This window comes from Astatotilapia calliptera, chromosome 17, assembly GCF_964374335.1.
Source record: "Astatotilapia calliptera chromosome 17, fAstCal68.1, whole genome shotgun sequence".
NCBI classification, from domain to species: domain Eukaryota; kingdom Metazoa; phylum Chordata; class Actinopteri; order Cichliformes; family Cichlidae; genus Astatotilapia; species Astatotilapia calliptera.
This window is the reverse complement of record NC_137438.1, coordinates 20,863,503-20,887,608: the sequence shown is the minus strand read 5'-3', so window position 1 is coordinate 20,887,608 and position 24,106 is coordinate 20,863,503. Positions and strand designations below refer to the sequence as shown.

At 40.8% G+C, this 24,106-nt stretch overlaps 2 protein-coding genes across 2 annotated transcripts; one reads left to right on the top strand and one right to left on the bottom strand.

The window, feature by feature from the left end:
- Nucleotides 1–126: 126 nt before the first annotated feature.
- Nucleotides 127–16,515, bottom strand: LOC113008617 (nuclear pore complex protein Nup107). The gene is made up of 27 exons (XM_026146144.2): nucleotides 16,394–16,515; nucleotides 15,039–15,121; nucleotides 14,196–14,291; nucleotides 14,008–14,102; nucleotides 13,480–13,615; nucleotides 13,293–13,396; nucleotides 13,094–13,209; nucleotides 12,967–13,015; nucleotides 12,764–12,835; nucleotides 10,130–10,218; nucleotides 9,970–10,045; nucleotides 9,772–9,885; nucleotides 9,100–9,190; nucleotides 7,058–7,137; nucleotides 6,894–6,953; nucleotides 6,628–6,773; nucleotides 6,494–6,542; nucleotides 6,321–6,390; nucleotides 6,121–6,236; nucleotides 4,221–4,410; nucleotides 4,037–4,143; nucleotides 2,323–2,425; nucleotides 2,061–2,221; nucleotides 1,845–1,970; nucleotides 1,623–1,736; nucleotides 1,344–1,511; nucleotides 127–343 (listed from the first exon to the last, which is right to left on the bottom strand). Exons 1-27 carry the CDS (start codon nucleotides 16,399–16,401, stop codon nucleotides 236–238), a joined length of 2,727 nt encoding a protein of 908 aa, XP_026001929.1. The 5' UTR covers nucleotides 16,402–16,515; the 3' UTR covers nucleotides 127–235.
- Nucleotides 16,516–17,902: 1,387 nt separating this feature from the next.
- On the top strand, nucleotides 17,903–23,994 carry LOC145421276 (solute carrier family 35 member E3-like). Its single transcript, XM_080291348.1, has 8 exons — nucleotides 17,903–18,121; nucleotides 19,441–19,901; nucleotides 20,037–20,147; nucleotides 20,229–20,288; nucleotides 21,748–21,846; nucleotides 22,181–22,263; nucleotides 23,194–23,278; nucleotides 23,947–23,994. Exons 2-8 carry the CDS (start codon nucleotides 19,509–19,511, stop codon nucleotides 23,992–23,994), a joined length of 879 nt encoding a protein of 292 aa, XP_080147474.1. The 5' UTR covers nucleotides 17,903–18,121; nucleotides 19,441–19,508.
- The last annotated feature ends 112 nt before the right edge of the window (nucleotides 23,995–24,106 follow it).

Genomic DNA, 24,106 nt, shown 5'->3' with positions numbered 1-24,106 from the left:
ATAAATAACTGTATAGTTTTTAAATAAAGAATTTGTTTATATGTACATATATTAATTTTAAAACCCAAATTGGCACCTGTGGCAGCTCTCGTGTACTACTGCTTCTAATTAAAATACACAAGGCACTACAGGAAACAGGCTTTTATTTTTTTTATTTTGCAAAAAACAGACAATCGAAAAACAAAACAAAAATCAGCAGCGCTTTAAACACTGCTATGTGTGTGTGTTTCTTCATTCATGGCTGCAGTTCGTAGCCCAGGGGGTCGACTCCTCGGTCCAACAGAGCGAGAGACGACTCCCTCAGTTTCTGCAGAAACCTCCTCAGCTCCTCCTTAGAAAACACCTGAGAGCAAGCAAAGAGGAACAAAGAGTTAAAACAAAGAAACAGAAACCAGGAATTTCTACAAACTTGAGTTTCACGTTCCAGTACAGCTGATGTGAATATGATCTATCAACTCCGAGTATGTTCACCCCAAGTTAAGTCTGTCCGTAAGTAGGGAAAGAAAATCTTCATCATAAATGGACCTCCAATACCACGATTCACCATGGCAACGGGTCGTTTTAGAGGAATATTGAATATTACCCCATATTTACCCCACTTTAATTTTCATCAGCTGAAGATGGAATCCTAATTTTATTTTTGATTTTAAATGTAAATAATCAGCTGTAACCCAAGAGGGACAAAACTAAATAAATACAAGTAAGAATACTGGCACACTCCGGTAAATGCGCCTTAGGCATAAATTTGTAAATCCCACATTGCCTCGTTTTCCAGTTAGTCAGCTGTGAGACATTTTTCCATCACTGACTAAGTACAACACGATCAATGACTGATCATTGAGATCACTGATCAGTGTGATCTGTAGCTTTGCACAGATCTGTTTGTTTCTCAGTCATGTAAATATTTTAGAGGCACAGACAATCTGAAAGCGGCATCACTGTCCAATAATGTCTCTGTCCACATATACTGACGAATGATTATAAAAGTGTGCATGTTAAACACATCTCCATGGGATTCCAGTGCTTGTAAAATCATCTGATGGCCTTGTTCTGGGCTTGGACAGCGACTGCATGAATGAGAAAATAAAACTGAGTGTCAGTCAGGCGGTTCAGGTGTAGCAGGAGGGGTGGAGTCAGAGAAAAAGATCCTGCTGAAGAAAACCTGTCTGCTCCCATGGTAATTGACTCAGAGTTGAAGTCAACTCTCTTTCTGGAACAAAAAAAAGTTTCCTTTCAACTCAGGATTAACAAACTCAGTTGATAGCTAAACCTGCTTCCTGGAGTAATACCCCGACAAAGAAAACATAAGTTAACAGTCGGAAGTTCATGCAGGCTTCAGTTACCTGGTAGAGGCAGTGCTGGTCAGACGAGATGATGTCAGCGAGCCGCAGCGCCTCCTGGTGTCTCGAGGAGCTCTGCAGCACGCTGAGCAGCAGCAAGCTAAGGCGTGGAAGACACAGAGAGCGCAAAGCTGCCATTTGGTGGCTGCGCTCTGAGTCTGGCTCCGAATCCTGAAAACACAACCAACCAAATATTAAATTACCACATGGTCATGTTATGAATGTAGCTGATGCTCCTCAATTAATCTTTTAGAGTTTGTGTGTGGTGATTTAAGCAGTAACCTGTCTGTTGTCGACCATCCAGCCTCCGTCCACGAACAGCAGAACATTGTAGATTCTCTCTTTCACATCTTCCGTCAAAGCATCCAGACGGCAGGACCAGGCAGACAGTGAGGCCTGAAAAACCAGACAATGCACATGTGGAACATCTGCAGTGGTAAAGTTTTTATTTTTAAACACTGATGCCATAACTAAATAAAAAATAAATTAAAAAAAAAAAAATACCTGGTACTCCTTTTCCCTCATCTCATTGGCTACCCTCTCAGTGAATTTGGCCTCGGGTGCCGGTGCCGGCTTCTGTGGGGCTGAACTGCTGTGTCTGAACCAGTCAGTGAACGCCTCGTGGGCCTCCTGCAGGACCATCAAAGCACACATTCAGTCCAATACATCTCAGTGAACTGGGTTATAAAAACAACATGAAGAGAGGTGTTGCTAACAGACCAGATAGGCTCTGATGCACAGGTGCTCTCTGATGGCATTCTCGTCCTCAGCAGGAAGCGGCGTGGTCTGACTGATTCCTGACCACTGGGAGCAGATCTCCCTCATCGAGTCTTCCGGGACTTTAGAGAACACCGCCTTGGCTGCGTCATGTTTCTGCAGAGCTAAGGCACGACAGACGAAGGAAGTCAGCTGACCACTAAATCGCAATTTAATTGGAACAAACAAAACCATCAATAAATAAACAGCTAAAAGAAAAAAGTACCCAAAAAATTCCTCATGATGGCATTTGACTGCTTCAGGGACTCAGCTCGGTGGGCAGGGTCATACAGGAGCCAATCAATGACATCAATCTTCCTTTGGTCCTCCTATCAGAGTACAACATCACTGCAGCCATGTTTACATGAACAAAACATCTTCAGCCTGATGAACACTTGGATTAGAAGATCACTGTTCATATGGACCCTAAATTAACTGGTCTGATCAAGACGTGCTTGAACAGAAAACATCATTCAGACTCGTCAAACGGAAACAGACGTTGTTGCAGCTGTGTGAATTTCTCCTGTTATCTCTCTGAACTTCATACTATTGTTTCTGCTTGTGTTTGATATAGGCCAGCTCCAAACAAACTGCCATAAAATACATAATCCCTAAAGGGAATTATGTAAGTATTCTATTTCTGAAAAGTGGAGATACGGCGCATCAATGACTCAGCAGACTTGTGTATATGGAATAATATTTATGTCAGAAGTTCGATGCAAGAAAAAAAAAAAAAAAACCTTAGCAAATTAAATAATTTCAAGGGTGCAGGTATTCATTGCAGAGTCACTCTCTCGCAGGTAACTTTCTGTGAAAACTCAGTCGAGTCGAGCGGGAAGGATTCAGATCCAAGAGCAGAATTACCTGCAAGAGCGTGAAGCTCTCATAACAGTCAAACCACACACTCTCCAGACATGGTGCGTGATGGCTGCTGAATTTAATTGTGCAAGTGGCCCTAAATATCTTTTCCCGTTTCCACACATTTCACCAACACTGGAACATTCTGCATACCTCTGCTAAATAAGGCAGTTTACCTTTAAGATGTTCCACATATAAAAATTTTATGTAGTTTTTAAAGGTTTAAACCAAAGTTGTGACACATGGCTTAATACGGTGGTTCTTAAACTTTTTGCTAGCCCCCCCCCTTTTTTTTTCTTTTTTAAATATACACAAGAAAATCCCCGACACAAGCACATCCTCCAACCACACACATAACAGAAAAACAAACCATCATTATGGTGTAATTACTTTAAGTACAGTTGTTTGTTGATGTTTTTTTGTTTTTTTACTGTGTAATACTATTCAACACTACTATCAATACATTTTTCAAAAAATGTCTCTGTGCAAAATGGGTTTAAAAACAAACAGCTGTGGGATACTGTTTGTTATTTTAACCGGGGGAACAAATTGTGGCAGGATCAGCCTGATATTATTTGTATCCCACTGTAACTTTCCTGTATAAAGAGATAACATCGCCAAAATTTCATTATAAGAAGTGTTTGTGAACTAAAAATCAAGAATGTGGGATACTGTTTGTCCGTGATTTGGACAGCCCAGTGCATGCTCCTAAAGCAGGGGAAACAAATGCAGGTGCAGGTGAAGCCAAAGGCAAGCTATGCGTCACCATATTTTCTAGTCTTTGGCTTGAAAGGAAGTTGGTTTGGAAACATGTGGCAAAGGTTCGTTCATCTTCTGCTTTGCATTTGTGTGGAAGCCCCATCAAAACCCTGTCCATTATGCTAGCCGTGTCCAAGCATTCTTTTTGTTTTAAATTTATACTGCCCCCCCTATGCAATGGCTCTGCGCTCCCCCTACTTTAGGAAACACTGCCCTAATATATTCCCACACGTGTGCAAAGTTACATTCGTTATAATTTAGACAAATTACTGAAATGACCTCATAAGAGAAATTAAATCCAAAGTGAACACTTTGGTCGTTACCTTCGTAGTTCCCGTCTCCAGCGTCTGGCTATGGTGCGTGAACTCTGTGTCGTCTGTCTCTCTCACAGTCTCCACCACCAGCTTGGTTACGGCAGAAACATCCAGACCTATGCACACACATGGTCAGTTTTCTTTCAGTGATAAAGGGTCTGCTCTTACTGACCTCAGTGTGTGTCTGTCTCACCAGCTTCAATGGCGAGCTGCAGGCAGCGGGGGCGGAGTTCCGGCTGGGTGACGGTCTCCAGGAACGCAGCATATTGAGAGATTGCAAGGTCGGCGGGAAGCTGGCCGACGTAGCTTGCCACAAGGTCTGTCTGCTGATCTTGGATCAGAAGGGAGACGTACGCCTTCACCACATCAATGCACACCTCCTCCTAGAGGCGAGAGGCGGGAACACGACATTTAAAAATGTGAACCCGTAAACAAACTGATTATCTTCGATGTGAACGCCTCATTCACATGAGCTGGTATTGAAGTTCTGCTGCGGCTCCAGATTTGTATCCTGAATTTTTTAGGATTTGGGGAGAGTTTGAGGAATTTGGGGGGTTATAAAAAAACAAAACAAAACATAAAGCCCATTTGTTGGACTCCACAGTGTTCCTCACACCCAATCAGCTCAATTCTTTACACTCAAAATTCAAAATTTGTATTTAAAAAAAAAAAAAAAAAAAAAAAAAAAAAAAAAGGCTGGAAACATGACCAAAAATGAAAAAGTGATTCACTGTTTGCAGTTTTGTTGATTAATTATTTATTCTTTGAGAGTTTGTCAGCTCTGTCTTCTTTACTTTAGGCAAGAAGCTGAAAGATACATTTAAAAGTAGGGCTGCTCAATTAATCGAATTTTAATCACGATTACGATCTGGGCTTTCAACGATCATTAAAAATGACTGAGCCGATTATTAGCCCCTCCCTCATTTATCCGCGACACCTTAAAGGCCGGTCCGTGAAAATATTGTCGGGCATAAACCGGTCCGTGGCGCAAAAAAGGTTGGAGACCGCTGATTAAGAGGACCCGAGGGAAGCTCGGAAAGCTAAGCAGAAGTTATTTGGAGAGGAGAGTGACTGCTGTTGGTTGAAAAGAGTTTAAAAAAAAAAAAAAAAAAAACTTCAGTGGTGTTGCACACTATTTTATATTATTTTTTAAAGTCATTGTTAACCCTTTAAAGCCGGTCAGAGCAGCACGCTCCGTTTTGCGTAACTATTTTTAAATCCCTGTAGAACCTGAACCGTGTAAGCTAGCGCAATAATTTGTTTTGCATATGAAACCGGAGGAGTTGTACTTACATCTGATGCCATCAGCTTGTCCTCGGTCACGGTTTCGTTCCACATATAGCTTTGCAAAAATTGCATAAAAATCGCTTGCAGGAACAAAAACATAATATTCCAGAAACACGCTTTGCCGTTCCTATCAGCTGTTCGTAACACTTCCCACAGTGAAATGATGCACATGCTGTTTTCTTTGCAAATTTGCATCATAGGATTGTTTTTTGTTTTTCCTGCAGTGTATAAAAATTGCTGTATCTCCAAAATAAAACTATGAAGACACTCAAAATAAATTTCCTGTGGTGGGAAACTATTTTTTGCAACTTTATTGTATTTAAAGTTTTGAGGGATAAACCTCTTAAATTTCTCCAAGTAGAAATATATGTAAACAAAACAAAAGCGATTTTCAATTTTTTTTGTAGTTTATTGCACTTTTTTGCAATTTATGTAATTACTATGGACTTAATGCATACATATTATTAAAATATGGGCTATAACAGTTGTATTGATGTATAGCAACTTGAAATGCTCCCACAAATGGCACTACAGCATGTAAAAAAATAATATAAGCTCTGGTGGACTTGGTTCTATAGTAGGTCTTAAAGGGTTAAATAAATATCGTCAAATAATCGTGATCTCAATTTCAGTGAAAGTAATCGTGATTATCATTTTTGCCATAATCGAGCAGCCCTATTTAAAAGTGAGGTTAAAGTTACATTACATCAGATCCAATCAGCTCTCAGTATCTATAAATTAAATACAGGCTAAAGCGAAAAATTTCTCATAAAATGACCAGTAAGAACCTTTAACGTGAATTTTACCTTTAGTGCCAAACCCAAGGAGCGGAAGAACAGCACAAGGTGAGTCATGAAGCGCAGCAGGTGCGAGGGGAGGGGTTTAGATGCAGTTAGCCAATCGGAAAACTCCTCCAACAGGCCTGAATGAGACACAAACAAAGGGGTTCATGAGAAACTGGAGCTTACATGTTTGATGCGACCCATCGGGTCAGAGCTGGTCTTACCATCCAGGTCCCCCAGGATGACAAACTTCTGGATGACATGATAATGCTCTCTCGTCTCCTCCAGCACCCTCTGCGCACAGAAAAATAAACAAACAAACAAACAAACACTGGTTTACTGTGCTGTGCAATTTCAATATGTCCCACCAATCACATTCAGTTAGAACCGGTTTTACCTTCGACTCAGATGCTTGAAGCTCCTCAAACACTTTCTCCATGGTCCAGCTGCAAGAGGAGGCAGTAGATCAGAGACGAAGCAGTTTTGTTTTTTTTGTTTTTTGTTTTTTTTTTTATTCTGTGTGTGTCGTACTTGGCCTCCAGGTACTCCCGTGGTAACGTCTCCACCTCATGATGAGCCATACCCGAAGACATGAGATCCTTCTCAACCAGTGAGTCTACCATCACTCGGAAATACGCCCACACGCAGTCCTCCCACGATTCGCACACTGCCAGCAGCTAACACGCAAACACACACACACAGTCAGGTCTGCCATTATCTAAGATTCGACTTACCGTAAACACAGAGGTGACTCTGAGCTGCTGATTTCTGATTAACACAGAAACTGGTTATATTACCGGTTTGAGGTTCCCACTCAGGCTGGCATAGATCGCCCTCTCATATCTGTTTAACTGCTCCTAAAACACACATTTTATTTTGCTTTATTCTTCTCATTTTCAAGCTTGACTGAACACAAGCTCAGCCTTCTTATTTCTCACACATTTGGTAATGCATGACGTACCTCCTCGGCCATTCTCCAGCAGCAGGCCTTCCATATCCCTCTTTGTGGGTTTCCTTCAACTGGCTGCAACTCGATACCACCTGCAGAGAGAAGAGGACAAATAGACAGTCATTCAGAGAAGGATCGTACAGGTATACTTTGTATTTAAAAAGGTGGGAAAAGTCCCAGAAATTCCTTTAATTAGGGTCCTGTTGCGTTTCCTTATTTCTTGTCATAAATGCTGTTACAATGGTGGATGTACATATTAAACATGGATACAGTTAATGATCACTGTGAGCAGCAAGCCCAGGCTTCAGGAATTGTAATTATCATGGTGGTTCCTCTTCCTTTCTCCAATTAAAGCAGGTGTGTCAAATTTAAGTTTCTTCAGACCTCCCCAATGGCCATTCACACTACACCAAAGTTATTAAGCAATAGGTAAATAACTAAATGGCATAAAGACAGAAAGATGTTATTTCACCATCTACCACAGATTTTTTTTTTTAAAACAACTTGTACACACACACGCACACGCACACACACACACACTCTACCTGTCAGCCTCCTAGTAGACACCCCTGTTATCATCAATTTTAAACTCCTAGGTCACCTTGCTCCTCAGTTATCACATTTAGAAGATTTTTAAAAAACTGGACCTTTGACCTTGACCAAGGTCACTGAGATTCAAACCAGTCTGAGATTTTTGGTAGAAGCCCCTATTAATTTGAGCTCTATATCACTTCGTTCTCGAGTTGTTGCACTCACTCAGCAGGGTGATGTCACCACCCCATCAGCCTTTCAGAGCCAAGGGGCAAAAAGGGCTATTTCTGTGAATTACAAGATTTCTGTTTTATGCATACAGGTCAGTCTGGGGAATAAGCTTCCCATTGTTTTTCCTTACAGATTATTCCCAATTAATCTGTCATGCTGACAGATTCCGCTCTTTCATACAGCAGCATTTCTGTGTCATTATGTTGAAAAACAGAAAGGCTCAGATTTCTTACAGAATTTCTCTCGTTGCTTTGGATGGCAGACAGTACTAGAGATGGACCGATCCGATATTACGTATCGGTCCGATACTGACCTAAATTACTGGATCGGATCTCTCTCTCTCTCTCTCTTGTTTGTTTTTGGCCCACTTTGCACCAGAAAGAGGAAACCAGCGGCTGAACAACAGCAGCACGTTTAAGCTTGATCAGCTGTTGTTAGAATTCATTTAATATTACTTTCTACACCAGGATCTTTTTCTACGTAGCTGACGCTGGTAACTGTGCAGGGGCGGATTTAGCAAAGTTTAGCCAAGGGGGCCGATAGGGCATTAACAGGGAAAAGGGGGCACAAAGACATACTTTTCTTTCTTATTCTCATTTAAAATGTCTAGCTTTTAATAAATAATTATCTGAATCTTACACCCAAAGTTTTAATCTGATGTAAAATGTATAGAAGTCCATTACTGTATATAGTAACTGTTAAGTCTAATATACCCTAGTAAGCTATAGTACTTTTTCCTTTGGGAAAGTACCATCTGTGCAGTCTGCAATTCTGTTGAAGAAAGATGTTGAATCTATTTAATTATTCTTGAAAAAATAATTTATTTCTGTGCATTTTTTTTTTCACACTGCATCAAATTAAAGTTGATTACATCGATTAAGCATCACAAAGTGGAGGGTGGAGGGTGGTTCCCTATTTTTTATTTTTTTTTGCTGGTAGTTTGCAACCCTATTAGTTAGGTTGCTTAATATTTCTGCTAAGTACTCTTTAAAATACCAGAATAGGAAGGATGGAGCAGGTTTAAGTTTATTAGATTGATCAGTGTTGCTGAACTATGAAATATTTTGGGCGCAGTGTACTTTTTACACACAGGTATAACAGAATAGCTTTAGTGCTGTTGTTTATTTAAACTTGACTATGAACTTATACAAAATGCAGCAAGATATTAAAAAACAGTTTTATTGATTAAAAAACACACTATATCGGATTCATATCGGTATCGGCAGATATCAAAATTCATGATATCGGTATCGGACATAAAAAAGTGGTATCGTGCCATCTCTAGACAGTACCTGAGGTCATGTTGGGGTCATGGTAGAGTTTCCAGCCTTCCAGAGTTGCTGCTCTCCAGGCCTGACCACAGCGTTTGCACAACCGTTGAGCCTGAAAAAACACAAAGACAAACCGCTGAAGAAATGAACAGCAAATGAAACTTCACAGCATCCACCAGAGACCATCAAAACTTTTCATCATGTGCTCCAAGCTCCTCTCAGCTTTCCTGTCCTTATGGTGCACCTAAGAGATAGGATAATCTTACCTGAGACATCATGGAGGATCTCCCAAAGCACCAGCACGACACCAATAAAGTGCACTATTAAATTATCTGCCTCTGATTACCCTGAAGCCACCGGGCTTTACAGCTTTCCTGGTGGAAATCCTTCAGAGCTTATATATTTTCTGGATCATAGCAGAGAGAAACACAACTAAAAGCTTGACTTGTTTCAGCTTTTAAAGAAAACACTGAGTGTGTTTTGATTTTTTGTTACCCTGACTGAAGAGGCTGGGATGAGAATTAGAGCGTGAACCTGAGACTACGGTTCCCACTCCGGGTAGCAATGAGTTTCAAGACTGGTTTCAGTCTTATATAGCACTAAGTTGAATTTGTCTGGAAGGTGAACTTTAATAAAAACATTCGTTTATTGATGCCCCTCTATCCCCTGCTGTGCGTCTCAATGTCTCTTCACCTCCTCGGTCATCCCCGCTCTAATCAGTGTGAACAGGTTCTTCAGCAGCCGGGCGTCGTCCTCTCTGTCCAGATCAGCCAGGGGGCGCTGCTGCCGGAGGGGGGCATCTGGGTCCTAAACACACAAACGTTATGAACACATTCAGAAACATAGGGGACAAAGAAATTATGTGATTATGTTTGCAGTAACAGGCCTCACCAGCTCAGTGACCAGAGGGACTGTGAAGGTGGTGCCGCTCTTCCTTCTCATCTTCAGTGCGTGGAGAGTATTCTCCCTAAAACACAAATACCCCACCGAAGACTTTAATGCACATAACAATGTGGGCTTTATGCTTTCATAAATAAACAAAGGGGCTCACCAGCACACATTTTTGGCGTAGTATTCGATGTTATCAGAGAAATCTCCAATCTGATCCTTGGCAATGCTCTCCAGCCAATCAACAACCAGCTGCAACACAGCAACCACCAGGGAAACAATTAGCCTTACAATCAGCTCATTAGATCACAGGAAATATAGAGTCCAGATACCATCAAGATCAAAAGACTTTACCAAAATTTCCACGCTTCTTCATTCACAAAACCATGACGACACTGACTGTCCGATTAGTGGCATTCAGTCTCTTGACTAGGGCTGGGCGATATATCGAGTTTTTTAAAAAATATCAATATATTTTCATACGAGATACAAGATGTGACAATATCGTTTATATCGATATAGTCTATGTTACGTTATAATTATACTTATGGAGCCGCAGGTTTGCCTCTCTCTCGTCCACTTTTGTCTCTACGCAACGTTACTCGGCCTCGCCTCTCCTTCACTGAACACAACTCCCCCTCCCCCATAGCTTCACCTGCAGGCAATGACAAGATGAAAGCGGAAATAGCGAGTTAACTCGGATCGCCCCGTGCGTGGGGCTGGACGGTGTCAACGTGTTAGCGAGCTAACCGCGCTAACGACATGCAGCCCGGAGGGGCTGCACGGCCTAAAATCCATTCATTTTCTCAAAATCGACAGTGCGCCTTATGTATGAATTCTGGTTGTGCTTACTGACCGCGAACCGATTTTATGTGGTACACAGCGCTCAGCAATCTGTCAAAAATGTTTTAATATGACTTTGCTAAGCTACGGAGCTGCACCGCTTGATAGATTGTCGGAGGATTACGGCTACCGAGGAGGAGCCTCGCGGAGTGATACGTACTGTGTGTGTATAAGGACCACAAATGGTACCTGTTCAGAGACGTGGTGCAGCTGTGAAATCTGTCTTTGTTATTACGCTCAGCGTCTATTAGTTTACATTTTGACTGCACAATTGTGAGCTTTTTGTTATGCACAAAAACAAGATTGTTTTCCTTTATTTATGGACCATGATTATTTAATAAATGCTGATAATTTATTTTTGAGTAATTTCTTCATGTACATCTACGCTGTATGTAAATAAAAGTGCCCGTGTGACAGCTGGGACACAGTGTGACTATAAATCTCTTTTTGCTCTTAACTTTAAACTTTAAAAAAAAAAAAAAAATATCGAGATATATATCTTATATCGCCATCCAGCTAAAAAAAATATCGAGATATGAATTTTGGGTCATATCGCCCAGCCCTACTCTTGACGTCACATTTCTGGATCGACTCGGCTCAGCTGGAACACCGGCTGAGTAGGTTACTAAAAAAAACAAAAAAAAAAAAAAACAAAAAAAAAAAAACACTACCCAGTACCAGGTAATACCACCTAATGGAAAACCCTAAAAACCAAGATTTGAGCTGAGCCGAGCAGGTACTCGTGGGAAAGGGCTTCTTATGAATTAAAACAAATAAAGTAAACCACAACCACCAATACTAAAGATCCTAAAGACTTGGTGTTGCTACAATGGAAATGTAAGTACACAGCTTTAATTTCATGTGGTACAGGTTCACTTTAGTTTTGTACAGGAGCACAGGATGGTCGGGTTGAGATCAATAAGCTACACAAGTCCCGAGAGTTGAGATAAACTCATTAATGGTGCAGGCCGGATCCAGAAGGACCCAAGTTAACTCACCATTTTCATCTTTGAATGATTTACTGTTAAAAATCTAACAAAAAGACAGAAATCATGTAACCCTATTGCAGCTAATCCATGATTAAATCTGCCCTGTAGAACAGACACAGACGCAGCCCCACCACACTAACACCGGTGAACATCCAGGGAGTGGACATTGACATAGTGGACTCGTATAGGTACCTGGGTGTTCATTTGAATAATAAACTAGACTGGAGCCACAACACTGATGCTCTTTACAGGAAGGGTCAGAGCAGACTCTACCTGCTGAGGTCATTTGGAGTCCAGGGAGTGCTTTTAAAGACCTATCACTCTGTGGTGGCATCTGTCATTTTTTAGTTTTGTATATTGGAGCATCAGTTTATCAGCAGCTGAGAGGAAGAGGTTGGATAAACGCATTAAGAAGGCCAGCTCTGTTCTGGGATGCACCTGGACCCAGTGCAGGTAGTGGGAGACAAAAGGACTCTGGCCAAAATAACTTCTGTGATGGACAGAGTCTCCCACCCCGTGCATGTAAATGTTGCTGAACTGCAGATCTCCTTCAGTGACAGACTGCTGCATGCTCAATGCACGAAGGAGCGTTTCCGCAGGTCCTTCCTCCCTGCAGCTCTCAAACTGTACAATCAAAACTGCTCCCAGCAAACAGAGGTTTACATCAGCGCTGTAACTTGCACTATTTTATCAATCGATTCACACTTTAACCAGAGTTTGCCTCTTAATTTCATTTAAATTTATTTAATTTAATAACGGTACAGTACTCTGTTTTTGGTAACCATTGTCCTTGATATAAATTGTGTAGGTTTCTGTTCTGTGTCTTGTTTGTATATGTGTCTTTCTTGCTGCTGTTACACCCAAATTTCCCCTTGTGGGACAATTAAAGGATTATTCTATTCTATTCTAGACAACCTGCAAACCCTCATCACTGTAACTCTTTCTTTTGTGCGTGTGTTAGCTACCTGGCTCTGTCGTATGACGGCATCTCTCTGGAAAAGCTGCTCCACTACAACCTTCTCGCTCTCGCTGGGCACCTACAAACACAAACAGGTAATCATTGCAGCTTCCAGAAGACTCAGATTCCTGCTGTGATTGTGTTGTTTACTGAAGCTAGAGCTCTGTAGTTTTAAAAGAGGCCAAAAACAATCCAGAATACGTTACTCACAACCATGTCTGTCATGAGGTCATCCTCCAGCGCCAACTGGACCCGATCTCTACATGAACACATTTGATTGTTGAAAGTTGAGCAGACAGCCAATTAGTTACAGAAAGTGAATCAGTGAATTAGGTACCTGTAGAGCGAGGTGATGAGCCTCCAGGTGCAGTTCTCCTGCTGCAGCAGCCAACGGACGCCAGCTGTTTTACTATTCTGACCCGCTCTGAGCACCACAGACTGCAGCACATCCACCTTAAGGCATGTGACGGAGGACAAGAGAGCATTTAAAATTAGCACAGCACAGCTTTCACACCACATCAAGCAAACTCGCCTACCTTATCCTGGCAGAGCGCCTGATAATCATCCAGCAGCTCAAACACGGCAGAGGAAGAGTGTTTCAGAAAAGCCCCGAGGAACTCTGGGAAAAGACTGGCAGCGGCTTAAAGGAGCAAAAACCGGAGCGTTAGCGGGAACAACAAGACACCTGCAGAGTAACTGGGCATGCTCAGGTGATTTGCTCACCAGCCTCTCCTGGGTCATCCTCCTTTAGGAGAGCTGAGCTGAGGTTCCCCATATCTTCTCTGAAGAAACTCGTGTTCTCCAGACCCGAAACAGGCGACGTGTACATGCTGTTAGTCCAATCACTGTCGTCCAGATTCTACACACACAGAGCATCATTATGGAGTTGGCAATGAGTTCAACATAAATATGATTGTAAGTAATACATCATTAAGTTCAAGCAGAGTTTGACAAAACTGATACACTGAAGGTCTGGAGTATCTGAGCAAGCTAACTGGTCAGCAGCTGGCCTGTTTGGGTTAGTGACGACAGCATTTCCACCAATCACAACTTAACTACCTAAACAAAACCCACACTAATCAATATGTTTTTTCTGCTGTCTGTATTTTCACATTAAAGAAAGTTTGCGACATCACTGACACAAAGACACCATTCTTTGTGTCATGGAAAACAGTGGAAGTGCAAAGAACTCACGTTTTCATTTATTTAACAAAATATATATACATCAATAGAGAAGTGTGTGTGTCTTACCAGACTGCTGAGTGCGTTTCTGGGCGTGTGTGTGTATCGAGGCGTTCGGCCTCCTGGGGCCAAAATGGATGAAACATCTGGAACTCTGGGAGTAACTGAGACAAACAGATGAATGAGAAGAGAGTGGAGATTTAGTCAAATATAAATGCCTCTGATACCTGTAGAGTGAGAGTGAGTGTGTGTCTTACCCGCCTGTCTGAAGAGTGAAGCAGGTGTGTTCCTGAGCAGGGGCCGGGCTGGTGTCACTGTGGAAATGACAGGGCTGCCGCTACCGGGTGATGGGACTGACAGCAACAGTCAGGAAAACAAGCAGCTTCTACTTTATCAATGAACACTGTAGCAAACAGCTCCACACAACAAAACCCCAGATAAATTAAGCACTTCCAGTCTACTTATGCCACCATATTAAACACAGATGCAGGCGGCAATCAGTCAGTTTATTGCATTAGAAAGGTGAAATTTTAAAAAATCCACTTTTTTTTTTAAATTAAAAAAAAAAAAAAAAAAAAAAAAAAAAAAAAAGATCAAGAAAGATTGCTGATAATCGTCATCATGATACCCAGAATCTCTTGCTGGGATTTTAGGATTTGTTGCACTTGCTTCATACTACAGATCTTAACCATGACTCAATAATCACAACAATTTCTGCACCATACAATAACACACCAACGGGAGCTCATTTATAATCCAACCCATACACCATGTCCCACCTGGACTGTGTTTATGCATTTGTGTGGAAGCTCCACCAAATGAAGCACTCCAAACCAACCAACATTGATTGAACTAGGTTATAAAGCCCTCCAATTCTGAGACTCCACCATCTAAAATGGACAAGACGGGACAAATCACAGTTTAAATCGTAGGGTTACAGGTTCCTGTTCCCATTTTAGAAAGGTGAATGTACCATAAAGCTTGCAGCTACATTTCCACCTTTCCCCTTTATTAAAAGACCCATCAGCAGCTGCTGGGTTGAGTGGGTTGGTGTAGGGGCTGGACAGGAATCAGGTTAAAGTCTTTCTGCAGCAGGATACAGGCCACTTTCTTCCTCCTCCTGCGGGCAGCAACCGTTACCTCGTCGTCTCGAACCACCGGAGACGGCAGCTCACTCTGAGCCCTGAAGGACAAGATGAAGCACAAGAAAGCACCTTACCTAGAGAATTATAAACATATTAATGTATGTGCAGTTCAGAGGCTTTTACATCACTGAATTTACATCTTTTTTTCTTTCTCTGCTCTCTTTAGGGGTTGCGATATTAGATCATCTCCCTACCCGTCATCCTTTCCCAAAAATTCTCCTCTCCAAGTCCACCTTTACACCATCCGTGAATCTCCAGAGACCATCTTCAACATCCTTTGTCGAATATATGCACCATCCCTCCTCTGCACATGTTCAAACCATCTCAGCCCGAGCTGTCCTTGTATCTAATCCTGTCCATCCTGGTCACTTCAGCTTGACAACCTATTTTTTCAGTGCCACCGTCTCCAAACCATACATTTTGGCAGGTCTCACTAAGATCCTGTAAACCTGCCCTTTCGTGAAGCCATATTGCTTCTTGCTTTTTAATCACCTCACTTCTTAGCTTCAGCATCTCTTTCCCCAGAGCTTCATGGTATGGCTCATCATCTTTATCTCTCTGTAGCTGCCACAGCTCTGGACATCAACCTTGTTCTTGACATTATATGTAAATCTTTAAATTACTAGAAGCAGTCAAAAGAAGACAAAATACAATTTAATTTTCTAATCACTTGTCAAAGGTTACTGTTAGGTTCAACACAAAAAGCCGTGGCACTTCCCGACGGTTCTCTTTAAAAAACAATTTTAGTCACTGGCTTTAACTGTGCCTAAACTAACAAGAAGCGTCACAGTTCTGTGTGAACCCATGCAATGTAAATAAAACAACTACAGCAAACAATTTTGCCACGATATATATAGCCGAGAGCATATCAAAAGTTAGTACTCATAAAACAACAACATACTGCAATCTTTATAACACTTAACGTAGTTCAGTTATAACCTCGTAAATCTATCTTTACGTAATACTTCCCTAATTGCAGTAGTTCTTCCAAAATACTGGCTGCTAACAGCTCTACTAAACCACTAGTTCTTATTTTATTCACCCTAGAAAGCAGCTCTTGTTACCGACTGTCAACTGTACCAAAACCAGAGCATTTAGCCGGTTAGCATCGCCACTCACTGTGAACGGCAGCATTAGCGCTGTTAGCATTGTTAACGTTAGCTAGCAAAGTTGAAGTCCCTGAATTTAGCACACTCGTGGACTAAATAAAAGGCCAATGGTCTGTAATCACCAGACACATGCCCAACTAACCATACATAAGAGTAAAATGTGTATAACTGCTGAATAACGCTTAAAAATAATGTTTTTACCAGTCCATAGCGGCGAGTTGTCAGTTCCCGCTTCACGAGGTTTAACGGGGCTGCTTCTTCTACATCTTTTCAATTCTCAGCAGACTGCGTCTCTTAATTCACACTGCTGCCCCCACGAGTTGTAATTAGATTGCATCCAGCCTTGTATATGTTTCCACTGTTTTTTTGTAAACTTAAGTATTTTATTAATCATAGAAAAAAAAATCTAAATCTGATTACGTCCAAATCTATTGAATCACTAAAAGAGAACCTGTCTGATGTAAGCTAAAAGATCTCAAAGCAACACATAATGCCACGATATCAGAATCAGAATCAGAATCAGAATACTTTATTGGTCCCTGGGGGAAATTATTTTTTGTTACAGTGCTCCATTTTAAACCAACATTAAGACAAGACAGACAATACGCTAACTAAGAATAGTACAATATATACATATATATACATACATACATACATACATAAGTCACTTATAAATAAATATTTGGAAAAGAAACATGTGTAGCTGTAGCAGCAAACAGTGTGTTAAGTGGATGCGTTGTACAGGGAGATGGCCACAGGCAGGAATGATTTCCTGTGTCGTTCAGTGGTGCTTTTCGGTAATCTCAGTCTCTCACTGAACGAGCTCCTGTGACTGACCAACATGTCATGGAGTGGGTGGGAGGTGTTATCCAACATTGTCTTTATCTTGGACAGCATCCGCCTCTATAAAGAAATGAATAAGAACCAAAGTCACTGACATCGATCAGTGTAGAAAAGGTTACAAAGATATTTCCAAGTCTTTGGGACTCCAGTGAACCACAGTGACATCTATTATCCACAAAACTTGCAACAGTAGTGAAAATTCCCAGGAGTTGTCAACCAAAAAATCTTCCAAGAGCCCATCAATGACTCATCCAGGAGGTCACAAAAGCCCCTGAACAACATCTAAAGAACTGCAGACCTCACCTTCCCCAGTTAAGTTGAGAGTTTATGATTCAACAATAAGAAAACAGCTGGGCAAAAATGGCGAGTTCCAAGGAGAAAACCACTGACCAAAGACAGGCCAAAGGCTAGTCTCATCTTAGCCAAAACACATCTTGATGATCCCAAAGTTCACAGAATGTTTTGGGAAAAATATACTTTTAGAAGGTTTAAGTCCTGTTACACCTCACATAAAACTAACACCACATTTCATAAAAAGACCATCATACTAACAGTCAAACATAGTGGTAGTGTGAATGTCTGGGGCTGCTGCCCTTTAGGTTCTTTGTGTGGCCCAGTCAGTTTGGACTTAAATCAGACTGAGATGCTTTGGCACGGACTTAAACATGCTGGAAAACCCTTCATTGTGGCATTCTGAAAATTCTGCACCCGGCTTAGTTTCTCTATGGAGGGAGACATCTGCCACATAGACCACCTCTGCGCTCCTCTTCCCTCCGGTCCGTTAGCAGCCGCTGTTGCTTGATAGACACAAACGGTAAACGGTGTTAAACTGGGAGGAAGCAGGAACATATTCACTCACTGGGTGTTTTTTTTTCTTCTCCTGCTGCTAGAAGTCACGGCTGTGTTACGATCTGCGGAAGAGCAGGGAAGACATTCCTCCGGCACAGCAGCGGGGATTTGGGCACTGCAGAGGCCGGGAGAGGAGCTTCGAACGCCGGGGAAGACCGGTACCTCTCCGGGGTTTGTTTGGCGGCAGCAAGGCGAGACGGAGGAGAAGCAGGGAGGCAAATGGAAAGATGACCCGAGGTAAACTTTATTCAGTGCCTGGCAGACAGACAGAGAAGCGGATAAGTCTTTTTATATATATATATATATATATATATATATATATATATATATATATATATACTACGTATCGTTTTAGATGTGAGTGGAGCTGTGAACTTGAGTAGCTCTACCGGTTTCCACCTAATGGTTTTAAGTAAAACATAAAGTAAGACCGAGCATCAGGCAGAACTCCGTTATTTTAACCGTTAACCATTACAAACGGCAAAATGTTCCCTCCGGTAGTCTGAAGGCTTGGAGAGGGCTTAACGATTATTATGCTATTTACGACACTGGATTACAATTTAAGGAACTTTCTTTTGTGTGCTTTCAGTGTATTGGAGTAAAAACGCCTATATTAATCTCTAATATTCAGTTAGGTCCATAACTATTTGTTCACTGGGACGCCTAACGTGGCTTAGCCATTATTACCCTAAAAACACAAATAAATCTATGATAGAGAGCAGAAACTTCATAAGTCACCAAGTAAACGCACTGCTCAGCAGCACCCAAAGGCCCAAAAGGCCACTACAGATAATAAAAACAACTTTATGACATCTAACCAAGTAAAAGACTTGGGCAAGTGTATCACAGTCAAAGTCTATAACTAAGGGATGACTTCATGAATGGAAATGGAGATGATTTACAACAAGGTGCAAATACTGGTTACTATTAATGCTTATTATTGAAGTGATTGCTTACAGAAACATGAGGATGGATTGCAAAGTGTAAAGGGTTGTACTCGCTCCTCACAATCAGACAAATGACACAAAACTGATCAGATAGCTTCAAAGTGGAAATTCATAATGACCTAAAGAAGGCTGCAAAAGTAAACTAAAATAATAATAATAATGTGATATTCTTCATTGGACAAGTCAGTCACCTGATCTCAAACCAATAAAACAGCCTTTCTGTGACTGAAGACTCAATAAAACAAGCAGCAGCTGACAGGAGCTGAAGTAAAGGCATGGCGGCGCATCTCAAAGTAGTAAATGCAGCATTTGGTGATCACTGACTTTCATCCAAGTACCAAAAATAATCCCTATATTTAAGTTAGTTTGCTCAATTACGTCTGAGACTCAAAAATTGAGGTCTATGTATAAATATGATAATATATTTACCTTCATATAGTTAATTCAGTGCTTTTGTTAAACCTTTTAATGATTTTTTTAATTGTAGTTGTTGGATTCTCAAAATAGAAAAACACTTATCTTGCTTGTAGCTTGTATTGTACCATGAGCGTCTTGACTGTTTTTTTTTTAGTTTTAGACTTTCTAACACTCGTATCTCTCTTTGGCCAGTGTGAGCAGCTCAGCTAAGTTCAACAAAGCTCCGTCTGAGTAACTTTAACTCTGAGGCCTCCCAGATCATGGCTGCCAGCTTTTTAGCCAACAGGAGCATTGTTGCTGGCCTGCTGGTCAATCTATTCTCCTCCATCTGTATCGTCTTCATCAACAAATGGATCTACGTACACTATGGCTTCCCCAACATGACCCTGACCCTCGTTCACTTTGTGGTCACCTGGCTGGGACTCTACTTCTGCCAGAAAATGGATGTTTTTGCTCCAAAAAGCCTTCCGATTCGCAGGATCGTGTGGCTGGCTCTGAGCTTCTGCGGGTTCGTGGTATTTACCAACCTTTCCCTACAGAACAATTCGATAGGAACGTACCAGTTGGCTAAAGCAATGACCACTCCCGTCATCATCCTCATCCAGACCACCTACTACAAGAAGACCTTCTCCACCAAGATTAAACTTACACTGGTTAGCAAAGTCCCATCTGCTTGTTAGAGCTGTAGAAACATGCCAATCTGAATGATTCTTACAGGATACTGGGGTTTGGGTCACTTTGGGGTAAGTGAGAAACAATGTCAGCACAATCTGTTCCCCTCTCCTCAGGTACCCATAACATTAGGAGTGATACTGAACTCGTACTATGATGTGCGGTTCAACTTGCTGGGGATTGTGTTCGCGTCTCTTGGAGTTCTGGTGACGTCACTTTACCAAGTGGTGAGTGAATGTATATGCTGACAAAACACTCCACAGAGACTGAAGTAAAGTAATTAACTGTTCTCCACATTTCTCTCTCAGTGGGTGGGGGCAAAGCAACATGAGCTCCAGGTGAACTCCATGCAGCTTTTATACTATCAGGTGAGACCCAGCCTCAAACCAAGTAAGAGATCACTGAATACTCAGCATCTAGAGTTAGATAATCTAATCAGTTTTCCTATGTAATACTGCTTATTATGCGATGGGGGTAGAACTGGACTGCTTACTTTGCTTGCCTTGAGTTGTTGGTCATTATTTATTATTGTTTTGTCTGTGGATTTTATAAGATGTTAGAATTGATTTGGAACTCTATTTTGGAATTTGCAACAAGACTTTTGTACTTGTTGATTTTATTTATTTATTTTGACCAGAGACTTGATTTTAGATTTATTTCCTTTTATTGGGGCCTGAGGTTTGTAGCTTTAGTTTAGGGTCATAATTGGAGACTCGCTGGCTTGTCTCGACTTGGAACCAGACTGAAGATGCAAGGCTTTGGACTTTGTTCCCTTTCATTTGGGATTTGGCCTAAGACTTTCAGATTTAGTCCCAGGACTTCTTTGCATTTTTTTGGAACTGGAGTTGGAAATTAGATCTTTAATATTTGTTTACTTGCTAATATTTTATTTTGGACTTGTTTCCCTTTTCTTGAAACTTGTAATGCTAATGATTTATTACAGGACTTGTTGATGAACAACTGGGCTTTTGATTTTGGACAGCAAACTGGATAGGGACTTTAGACCCTGGGCTTAATTTTTGTACTATTATTCATTTCATTTGGATTATTTCCTAGGTTTTAATAAGTATATTTCTAGGAATGTTTGGCCTTACATTAAAACTGGAATTGGGACTTGTTATTCTTTTCTTGGGATTCTTAGAGACTTAAAATTTTCATTTTTGATTTGCAGGTTGCTCAATTGTGTCTTGATTTGGATTCATGATATTTTCTTGGACCCGCTGGTACAGAATTATGTGGGACTTGTTACGAGTTGTCATCTAGAGTTATGTTGGTACTTTTTGATACTTTCAGATGATTTGGGGCTTTGACGTTGGCCTATGGCTCGTCCTGTAACTTGCTGATATAAATTATTCAGGACCTGTTACCGTCATATAGGGCTTCTTCATAATGACTTGCAAATTGCCTCTAGATCTGCTGATGTTTGGTTTAGAGCTTGTTTGTACCATTCAGTTCCAAATGATGGTATTGGAATTGGACTTGGAATTAAAAAGTACTTTGTCCACTAGATCTTTAGTACCACGTATTTAACATAGTTTTCAAGGTTTTTGTTTAAAAAAAAAAGACAACTTTAAAATTAATTATTTAAAATGTATTAATTAAAAGATTGTTTGACGATTGTCACCTCACCAACACAGTGTAGACTAGAGTAGTAAAATCAAACGTTAATCAGCTTCAGTGTCTATTAAGCAATGTGTCTTAAAGACACATTACAGGTCAGAGACAGATTAGCTGAGAGCTTTGGAGTAATAGTAGGATGTTATTTATATTTTATACTTGTTATAATGCAATGGCTGTAGATTTTTACTGCACAGACTGTCCTTTTAGGCTCCTCTATCGTCAGCCTTCCTGCTCTGCATCGTTCCACTGTTTGAGCCGCTGACTGGATCCGGAGGAATATTTGGACCCTGGTCTTTGCCTGCTCTGGTCAGACTCAACATGACACACACACTAACACACCATTTAAAAAGACGCACACAACTGCAGCTACATGATCTGCAATTGGATCTAATGTCTGGGACTTTCCAAGTAATAGTCTGCCACATTTTATCAAAGACATTAAAAGCGGGGCATTTATTCTGCCTGTCTGTTCTGCTGATAGTCACATTGGTCAGTTGGTTATTAAATACTGCTATATGTATTAATAGATAGAAGTGTTTAATTTAATACATTGACTCGTGTTCCAAGTCTTAGTTTGAGATTTGGAGCAGCTGGTAACAGTGTTTTCCTTTTCTTCTGGCTGCTTTCTTCTTCCTTCTAGATGACTGTGCTGTTCTCGGGCGTGGTGGCTTTCCTGGTCAACCTATCCATCTACTGGATCATTGGAAACACCTCACCTGTTACGTATCCTCAAACACTTGTGGGCCAGAAGAGGTCTTGTAATGTCAGTGGTTGCTTCAGTTTGTCAGTGGTTGCTTCAGTTTGTCGTGGATCTCGTTGGAGTTTACTTTAATAAATAAGTAAACTGAAGTAATTTGTGCAAATATGAGGCTTTCTTTGGACTTCTTGTGTTCCTGATCTCCTTCAGGGGAGACATTGGTTTTCTCTGGCAGCTTTGGGAGCTACATATGTATCAAACTTTCTAGTCTTATTGAAAGGGTTGCAGAACTTCTTAAAATGGTGTTTAAGAAGTTCTTTACAGTGAACCTGTTTATGTCTTGGAAAGATTTAAAACCTCCTTGAGTCAGTTTTCGTGTTTCAGCGTCTTGAAGTCTTTGTGAGGAGCTTTTTAGGGATTCAAGAACTCCAAACCAAACACCTCTTTAAGGGTTGAGAACTTTTATATTAAAGGTTTTGTGTCTTCTTGATCATTTCGCTGTTTTTCTTAGGTTTTGAGGACTCACCCAGGTTTTTGGAACTTTTTTTTTTTTTAAGAATTTTTTAAGGCGGTTTTAGGTTTCTGGTTTTATTGGTATTTTGTGAGGAGCTGTCTAACCTAATGCTCATCTAAATCAAAAGTAGGCAGTTGATGTAGTTCAGGCATCTAACTAGTGTTTTTAAGGCATGTTGAACATGTTATCCTTCCAGAAAGTCACAAAAGAGAGAAAGGCCTGTACATTTCTCCATTGATTGCGTTCCTTACACCTCTGACCCAGATAAGTGATAAAAAAAAAAAAGCAAATTGCAATTAAACATCTTGAAGAGGTCTTCAGAGACTTCTGGAAGAGTTGTGGTCTTTTCAGAATAGTGCTGAGGGGTTTGCCTCAAGGTCCTTCTGGTACAAATATTTCAGATGACATTCATAAATGTTGTTATCCTGATTCTAGTTCACAGCTATAACATGTTTGGTCATTTTAAATTCTGCATCACACTGGTTGGTGGATACCTGCTCTTCCATGACCCACTCTCACTCAACCAGGTGAGAAATACTTTTCTTTCTTATTCTCATTTAAAATATCTCTCTTTTATTAAATAATTATCTAAATCTTACAACCAAAGTTTTTATCTGATGTCAAATGTATAGAAATCATACATATACCAACAAGACAGTGTACATCACTGTCACAACAGCGTTTGTTTTCATTCAAAGACTTTATGGCTTTAATACCTGGTGGGCCGGTCTGTAGTCAAAATGCCCGATTTTCTGTCCCAGTCCAGCCCTGCAGGTTAATACTGGCAGTGTCACCATGCCAGCTGACTGTATTTCATCGTCAGCCAGTGTTGTTCTTTATCAATATTACCAAAGTTTACCATAAGGCAGCATAGAAAGTATTTACTTGCTTTCAGGTTTTATTCAAATGTTAGTCTTTTCAGTTGTTTCCCCACTTTTTTCCTGTTTCAAAATCAAACACCAGTTTGTGAGAAGATTATCTTCTTTTTTTAAATAGGCAGATAAAGTTTTACATTGGAACTGGCTAATTTGTCAATTTTTTGTTACAAATGTTCATATTTTAATATTCAAAAATGTTTTTGCCCAAAACATATGTGCACTACATGTCAGTAAAAATACTATGCAAATATTGCTGTCCTTGACTGCTGAGTAAACACTGACAAAGCACTGATTGTATCTCTTGTACTTTATCCGAGGTGTCCTCGGGAGACATCACCCGTTTCCTTCCCTCACTGGGGATGTAGGGTCTGTCTGCCGGTAGCCCAGCTGCACCCTGCAGCAGCGCTTAACAGCTGATCCCTAATGTAAATGAGGTTGAACAAGGCATGAGCCTTAACCACACAGCAGGAGAGACTG